General features: G+C 35.5%; 1 protein-coding gene across 1 annotated transcript; it reads right to left on the reverse strand.

Annotated features, from left to right (window-relative positions):
* Positions 1 to 267: 267 nt before the first annotated feature.
* On the reverse strand, positions 268 to 897 carry LOC111377123. Its single transcript, XM_023000183.1, has one exon. The coding sequence runs from the start codon at positions 895 to 897 to the stop codon at positions 268 to 270; it is 630 nt and encodes a 209-aa protein (XP_022855951.1).
* Positions 898 to 9684: the final 8787 nt, after the last annotated feature.

The raw sequence follows: 9684 nt of genomic DNA on the forward strand, positions 1-9684 counted from the left end.
AGGGCTGAGTCACTTAGACCTTGACCGACCCCGATAGGCTAAATCAAGTCTTTTTTAAAAGCCTAGGACTGAAAAAGACCCAAAACATTCGGCATGGACCGTGCTCAAATATACTTTGGTGGGGTTAGTCCAAATCCATTTGCAGCCTCTAAAAAAAAAAACTTTGATTTCACTTAACATTATGAATCAGAATGTATTAGTAGACGTGAACGAATTGGAAATTGATATCTAGAGACTGAATATGACACTAAATCCTTGGTGATGAAATCAGAGCTTCAGCGATAAATCTAGCTCCGAGTATGGACATTGCTGATTTGTTGAATCGGTAATTTGGCTGTTAATCTCAGCTCTGAGATTTGTGTCGTGGATGGATTGCGAAGAATTAACAGTTGCGATACCTCCAGACACACCCAACATTGTCCTTGTTTTGGAACTGGCCGTTCCAAATGTTAAATTCGAAAAATTCAGCGTGTGATTTTCCATTCCTGTTGAGGCTGCAATAAACTGGGAATCTGTCAAGTGGTGATTTGGCCATATAGGGTAACCATGGCTAAACTCCTGAAGGGGTTCATGAGCATGAGGCTCTCGAGTCATTGGCAGATTGGAATTTGGCTGGCCATCGGCAAGCATTCTTTGCTGCATGTTTTGAGGATTATAAAACCTATTTCTCGTAGACTGGTTAAAAATTTCTGGACCTGTGTTGAAAGAACTCTGAAAAGGGAGAGAATTCATGCCATGTCCAAAACTAGTCTTTAGCCCTTTTCGTGCATTTCTTTCTGTGACTCGCTCAACTTTGTGGCCATTTTGGTGCCCACCTAATGCTTGCTTACTGGAAAACTCCTTATTACAGTACTTGCAGCCATATACTCGTTCCTTTACAAGATCGGTCACATTCATACTGTCTAGAGTTGTCGATGCCTTTAGATAACTTGATTGAACGGAGATTGACGAGTTTTCTTCTACACTCTCTCTTGGAGACTTTCAATATTTCAGGGCTGTTAAATTTGGCGCTTGTAAATTCCACGGTAGGATGAAAATTTGACGGGTTGATTTGGTTTAGAACTGCCGAGGTTCTATTTTAATTTATCTAGGGAGGAATTTAATGTTCACAGCCTTAAGATGGTAAACCACTTAATACGATGTAAATTGCAACATTATTGAAAGTTCTAAAATGCTTGATATGCCATTTACACCATTTCTTATATTTTGAGTTACAAGTAATCTTATACATAGATCTAATTCCGTGTACAGATGCAAATCTCAAAGAATTGATTAATGATATAGAATATTAGGGAAAAAATTGACATCGATACTTTGAAATTATATCTATTTTTGTACTCTTATCAATACCTTTTATTATCATAATTGAAAATTAAATATATCTCCATATTCATATTATATCGGTATTCATGCTTCTTGGGAACTTTATTTAATAATGGAGAAAGTTCTTTAATTTGATAGCATTTTGTCACACTTTAATTATCATAATTGAAAATCCATAGATCTCCGTACCTGTGTTTATACATGCTACTTCGGCACTTTATTTAGTAGTGGAGGAAATTCTTTAATTTCTTGCCATTTTATATGTACCTTTTGTTATCATAATTGAAAATTAGTATATTTTAGAGTATATCCAAGAGACTCTCTATTTTTAAAAACATATTTTATTATTTAAAGAGCATCTATAACTTTACAGAATTAAAATTTTGAAATACTCCAACAAAATTTTTATATTTAACATTTAATTTTATTACTACAAATTCACTTTCTAAATTAAAATATCAATTTAAGCAATCTCTTGTGGCATGATTTTAAGGGTTAACTCTTTAAAATAAAGAGCATTTTATGTTTAAATAGTCTCTTGAAAATGTTCTTATTGTATCGTATCTATATCGTGTATTTTTACACATACAACAATGGTTGGAGTAGATTTATGTTCTCCTTCGTGAAAGCATTGAAATTATGTATCTATATGCCAAAAGTTTGCTCAAATAAATGAAAAATTGAAGTTCAAAATGTATCAATTGAAAGATTGCTGTGTTGCATGGAAATTTGTATAGTTTGTCCCACATAGGAAAATTAACAAGAAAAGTTTGTATACAACCACGCATTATGAATGTGTAATTACATGTGGGCATTTTTATTGAACCTTCCAAATCGAAATTGGAGATTCGGTCCTGTTTCAAAAAAATAAATAAATTAGGATATAGAATCAAGAACCCACTGGGTCATAATTGTTTCTTGATTCTTGAATCGAAACGTGAGTATTGACTTTGAAATTAGTAAGTTTGCAGGGTCCAAATAGTAAGTAGGGAAAATTACTTTAACGTACTTTTAAAGATTAATTTTCAAAAAACAAGGATTAATTTTTATTTCAAAATCAGATGGTAATTAAGTTTTAATAATTATAATTAATAAAAATTTAATTAAACTTAATCTACATATTTACCTCACCCAACCCCACCCCACAAACCCACCTGTGCACCGTTCATTTCAAAATCCCGCCTGTACAGGCCAGACTGAATACAAGGGGGGTGGGTGATTTTTTTTATTTTTTTTAAATAATCCCCCACCCACGTCACACTACATTAGGCTTTTTTCAAAAAATTTCTCCCACTACTCAGTCTCTCTCTCTCACATCTCTTCTCACCACTCCCCATCCACGCACCAATAAAGCTACTTGTACAAAGTTGGGTTACAAAAATTGGATTACAAAGTGTGTTGACAAAATCCATGCCATTGATTTGAAATTATTAAAGAATCTATTTTTGAAATGATTGGTGTGGATATTATTTTGTCAACCAACTTTGTAACCCACCTTTGTAAGTGTAGCACAACTCTCCACGCACTCCTCACCCAATCACCTTCGTTTTTCGACATCGCAGAAACCGTTGTGCACAGCGCCTAAGACTTGCAACAGCAGCGAGCATTGCTCATGGAAGCCGATCAGTAGGGTCATGCCAAGTGGCGACTCCAGTAGTGATGATTCCAGTATCATTTCCATCGTCATCATTGGCTATGCCATTCATATTAAATTGGAAGTCAACAATCCTCCTTGATGTGTTGGAGATCTTGTTCCCAGAAATGGCCATTGCCAGTGTAGATGATGGATGAGGCTAATTTTAAGAACTATTTTCCATTGATGCGACGGTTGCAGAGTCTAAGGGAGTCTTTGATAGTGAGAAAGTGGAGGTAATAGATCTGTGGGTGTTTTATTGTTGCTGCTCTATTGGTTTTTTTATTTTTTATGTGGGGGTGGTTTTGTTGGTGGTGGTGGTATGGGCGGCGATGGTTTTGTTGCTGGGGTGCATGTAGTCGTGGTGAGGTGGTGCGGGTTCGGTTTTTGATGTGTTGGAAGTGGTGCTGGTCCTGAAGTCGTGGTGACGATGGAAATTGAGTATGAACAAGTCTATCTTCATCGTTGTCGTTTGGAACCAGCCTGTATGTGACTTGGTGACATACAATCACAAACTATATTAAGTTGATCACAGACAGTCACATTGAAGACAAATTTTACAGTTAACACAAGTTAGTGATGGTAGTATTTATGGTCATGACTCATGAATTTGAGTTGAAGGTGGTAGTGGTGGTGCATTGGAGGTGATGGTGGTGGTAATTGGTGGTGGATTGTGGTGTTGGTCTACGGTGTGTGCAAAATTTATTTTTCATGACCCCTATGTGACAACTATGTGTTTATTGTGACTGGTTGGTTGTCACTAAATTTGTGTCAATTGTGACCGATCATGACTTAGTCACGTACTGTTACAGTTAATATTGACTTGGTCACAATCCGTTTGAAGATAAAATTTGTCACTATTAGTAACAAATAACATAGGTTAGTGATTTGGTTATATATAATCACAAATTAGGAGGTCACGTTGAAGACAAATTTTGTCGGGCTACAAAAATCATTGCATACAAAAGTAAATATACTCATCTGCTTATACACTGTTTGTGAGTGATGAGAGAGTTCTTACTAAAGATAGAGAGGCCGTATAAAAACATCTACACCTTGAAAATCAAAGCCGATGCGATTCGTCTAGAAACTGATACTTCTTTTATTAAGATGGCTCTTCCAAGACAGAATGGCTGCATTTCTAATAAATATAGGGATGCAGATATTTAGAATGCATTAATTATTGGAGAAATTTTAAATGCATTAATGCTATAAATTCAAGTTGAAGAAAAGAAGAAACGGCTTCTATTCCTGAGGCTTCTATAGTTGTAAAAATGAAATAAATAATGTCTTTTCATTGATTATCTGGTTGTCCCAAATTCGGAGAGAGGAGGTAATTTTTCTTTCTAAATCATAGGATGCGAGAAAGGTTTTTTTTTTTGGAAGCTATTAGCTTGTATCAGCAACTGCTTTCTTGTTGCTGTACAGAAATAATTAAAATTCATTAATCATCACAAGGGAATGATATCACATGTTCAATATTCATGTTTGGTTTTTTGCATTTTCACTTGCTGAAACATAGTTTCATCCTTGAAGGATTAATATTAGTTTCCTACCAGCTCAAAGTTTGCAGTGCCTGCATTTTCTGATTCTATATCTTTCAAAGGTAACTATTAGTCAATCCATCTTAGGAGTTAACATAATTTGGTGTAGGAACTTCTGTATTATCTCATCGTTTGGCACCTATAACGTGGGAATGCAGATCAAGGTTGTTTAGATAGCATGAATAATTGAACTCTACACCAATGTTGTTAGTAAAATTGAAAAGTTGTAGTAAAACTCAATCTTTATAATGCTTTTGATATTTCTACAGTTAAGGATTTAGACAAAGTAATTTTAAGGGAATAAATTACTGGTGTTGATAGTTAACTCATAACTGGGACTTTGAAGATTAAGGGAGTCAATTAATTTGCAAAAGCTTGGACCTCGATCAACGCGATAAAATCGAGTATTCTGGCAACCACAACATTTTGGCCCGTCCCTGGACCAAATATTACTAGGGTGGGCAGTCCCGACCCATTTGCAGCCTCTAAACAATGCAATTGATTGAATGGATGGGAACTAACAAAAACAGCTTTGTTTTTCACTTAACCAAAATTGATCAAAATGTATTACAACACATGAAATATCTGGAAATCGATATCTAGAGATTGGATATGAATGCAATCCTTGAACACTGTGACAAGTAAAAAGAGAACAAGATACTGATGTAGTCAGAGCTTCAGTGATAAATCTAGCTCCGACTCTTGACATTTCTGTTTAGTTGAACCAGGGATTTTACTGTTAGTCTCAGCTCTGGCATTTGTGTCGTAAATGTATTGCGAAGAACTAGCAGTTGAGAGACCTCCAGACATGGCCAACATTGTCCTGGTTGTTCCAGATGTTGAATTCAAAAAATTTCGTGTGTGACTTTCCATTCCTGGTAAGGGTGCAATAAATTGGGAACCTGTCGAGTGGGGATTTTGCCATATGAGGTAACCATGGGTAAACCCTTGAAGGGGTTCAGGGGCATGAGGCTCTTGAATCAGTGGCAGGTTGGAATTTGGACTGCCATTGGATTGAGGATTATATGACCTATTTGTCATAGACTGGTTAAAAATTTCTGGACCTCCGTTGAGAGAACCCTTAAAGAGGACAGAAATCACGCCGCGATAGGAGGGACAACCTACATGTCCAAAATTAGTCTCGACCCCTTCTCTTGCATTCCTTTCTATGACTCGCTCAACCGTGTGGGCATTTTGGTGCCCGCCTAATGCTTGTTTTGTGATAAACTTTTTATCGCAATACTTGCAGCCGTATATCCATTCCCTCACATTATCTGTCACATGCATACCATGAAGAGTTGTTGAGTGGCGTGCAAGTTTCAACTTGCGATTCAGTGCTTCTCTTGTGCATGCACGCTTTTTTTCTACGGACTTGCTTGGAGACCGTTTCAATGTCTCAGGAGTATGTGACATAACTGGGCTGTTAACTTCGGCCCTAGGAATTTCCATGGTAGGATGAAAATTTGAAAAGTTTATTTGGTTATAGGAAAGGTGCTATTCTAATTTATATAGGGAAGAATTTAATGTCCGTAGTTGTTATGCAGATATGAATCAGAGATTTCATTGCCCTAAGATGGTAAACGACTTAATACGATGGGAGCCAATATTAATCGGAGTTCTAAAACTTTTGATTTGCCATTAAGATTATTCCTTATTAGTTTACAAGAAATTATGCCCATTTCAAATTCCATCTTTGTAGACAAATCTCCAAGAAGTTGATTAATGACTACATTATATAGGAAAAAAATTACCATCGATACATTGTGATACTTTAAAATTATATTTAATTTTTGTAGTTTATTCATAACTTTTATTATCATAATTGAAAATTAATATTTTTAATGTCAGTGTTGTATCGTATCAACGTCGTGCATGTGTATCCGTGCTCCTTGAGCCCTTTATTTAATAATGGAGGAAGTTCTTTAACTTGATAGCATTTTATGCATTCCTTTTTATTAACTTAATTGAAAATTATTATATCCATATCCTTATTATATTGTGTCCATGCCGTGTATTGATATCCACTATCCATTAGGAAATTCTTCAATTTAATGGTATTTCATTCATACATTTTATTACCATGATTGAAAATAAATATATGTCCGTATTGTATCCGTATCCATACTACATAGGCGCCTTGTTTAATAATTGACGAAATTCTTTAATTTGATAGTTCATAAATTAAAAGAAAAGATGAACCTTGATTAATAATTGCATACATCTCTCTCACTATATTACACTTATGGATATCAATTAAACATAAATATTTAACTTGTATGTGTCCAACAAACTGACCATTGTGCAATTATCTTTATTTAAAATACTCCCATTTCCACCCAAAAGAAAATGTTTTTGTGAGTTTTTAGGTTTTGCATGTTATTTTTAGGTTTATATTCTTGTATTTTCAAATGGGAAAAAATCATAACTATGGTGTATATTTTACACAAATTCAAAAGTGAGGAATATAGTTTAAAAATTTAAAATTTAAAATTCAGGTGTATATATATAATTAATTAAAAATATTTATTAATTAAATATAATAAATCACAATTACACAATCAATGGTCACAAATACATAATTATAGGTTACAACTTTTCTACTGGTTATATATTGTCAAATTAATTGATCACAGATTATTTTGAGATCACAAATAAAAAATTTTATAAATCATAGTTTATTTCATTTAAGTCACAGTTTATTTTATTGGTCATAAATAAAAAATATAGGTTAAAACTTCTCTATCGGTCACACATTTTCAAATTTTTTTGATCACAAATTGTTTTTTATTCACAAATTATCAAATTTTAATGTTATACGGTTAAATAGTTGGTCACAGATAAATCAAATAGTTGGTCACATAAGCCATATCATCACCACCAACAATATTACCACAGCTACTGCTACCACGACCACTTGCAATCACCTTCACCTATCATCGCCGTCGCTACCACAACATCACAACCAACAAAATCACCACAATCAAATCCAATCTACTATCAACAACTTAATAAATTGTGAGTCACAATTATATTTTTCAGGTTACATATTATTTATTGGTCACGAATTAATCAATTTTTTTTCATAATAACTCAAAATTCGACCACACCCACTCCACCACAGCCACCAATAGAATTCCACATCACTACCCAAAACGACTACCAAAATCACCACCATGACCTGAAACCATCCCCACCAACTACCGCAGCCCCAACTACCGCCATCGCTTGCTAGAACGCTACCTCACCACCTGAAACCATTACAGAACCACCACCACTACCAATTGCATCACCTTCCCTACCAAAACCACCACAACTATCACCATCACCTGCAATACCACCACCATTTGCAGAACACCAACGAACCCCGTAAAACTCCAATATCCACAACATCACCACCCAAAACGAATCGAATAAAAAAATTACTGGAGAAGACGACTGCGAGGTGGAGCTACACTCGATCTATATTCTGCAACAAAGTGTTGCTACGCACAATGATATCGCTTCGCCATGCATAGTGAACACAATTGGTGACCACGTCATGTCAAAAGAGCGACGTCAACGCTAGAAGCAAGGGTGTTGTCACATCAAAGCACAGCTTGTACCGCAATGCTGCTTCACCGTGCGCAAAGAATAGAATCGATGGCTGCATCATTTTAGAGGAGCTGTGCTGACACTGGAATAGAGAGTTTAGGTGAGTGAAGAGAGATGGATAAAGAGAGTAAAGATAGAGAGAGATTAGTTAGGGAAATGAATTAGGGTTTGAAATTTTACTTGAGTTGGGTAGATGTGGTGGGTAGATAGATTAATTTAATTTTATATTATTATTATTATTTAAAAATAAATCATTACCTGATTTTTGAATAAAAAAATTTTAAACTTCATTTTTGAATTGAAAACTTAAAATCAGCTGTGGGTGTAATTTTCCCTTTTCGAATTGGGTTGTAGGGGGTTGAGCTGGGCTATAGCCCAGCCCTGCTTTGCAACCCATATGGAAAATTAAGATCAAGCTATTGGATTTTGGATACGTGTAGCCCAGCTCTAGTGTGTAGCCCAACTCAAGCCCAATCCTCAATTATCCAACTTTTGTTGAGGGAAAAATTCATAAATCATGTATTAACTATGCACAGTTCAAAAATCATGTTTAAAGTTTAACTAATGCAAAAATCAGATTTTTATCTAATTAATTAAAAATATTTATTAATTAAATATAATAAAATCACAATTATATAATTAATGGTCACATGTACACATTTATAAGTCACAGATTTATTTCTTGGTCACATATTTTCAAATTAATTGGTCACAAATTATTTCGAGGTCACGAATCAAAACTTTGATAGATCACAGATTATTTCGTAGTCACGGATCACAATTTATCCATCAATTTTATAGGTCACAGTTTATGTTATTGGTGACAAATCTAAAAAATTATAGGTTACGAGTCACAACTATAGGTCACAAATGGTTATAAATCCAAAATATTATAGGTCACAAGTCACGTATTTTTGAATTTGATGGTCACAAGTTATTTTTTAGTCATAAAATGATCGAATTTCAAGGTCACAGATTAATTGTCGGTCACAGACACCAAACATCGATCTCGATCCACCTCATTACATGGCCACAAATACTCCTCCACCAAACCCATCACCATTGCCATCTGAACCACACCTTCGCCACCTAAACCAAATCACCAACAAAAATTGCTACCGTGTCCTTCACCACACCACCACAACCTCTAACAAAACATCGATCAAGAAAGCCAACCACAAACGCCACCACCGCACCCACATCCACTCTGTACAGAGTCCACCACCATACAAAACACTGTCATCGCACAAGACACCATCCAAATCCATCGCCAACCAAACTTATCACCACCCAAGACACCAACCAAATCCATCGCTACCGTAACAAGCACTACCAACACCATCAATAACAACATCACAATTCCTGCAACAAATCGTCGCTCAACGTTCTGCAAAATTGGTTGCTGCACGTCTTCTATCTGAAGAGCAACGATGCAGCACATCTTTCGAAAAAATCCTAATTTCGAAAAAATCCCTAACTTCTCTATCCAAATCACCTGTCAATTCCTTGACCTCACCAATCACCACCAGCTACCCCCAACTTATCCGTCCAACGACAACATCCGCAAGAGGCTTCAATTCACATTCTCCCAGC

Source organism: Olea europaea, unplaced genomic scaffold, assembly GCF_002742605.1.
Source record: "Olea europaea var. sylvestris unplaced genomic scaffold, O_europaea_v1 scaffold1607, whole genome shotgun sequence".
In the NCBI taxonomy this organism is placed as follows: domain Eukaryota; kingdom Viridiplantae; phylum Streptophyta; class Magnoliopsida; order Lamiales; family Oleaceae; genus Olea; species Olea europaea.

Excerpts from the sequence above, each read along its gene's own strand:
- LOC111377123 (XM_023000183.1), bottom strand. The coding sequence starts at position 897 with ATGAATGTGACCGATCTTGTAAAGGAACGAGTATATGGCTGCAAGTAC.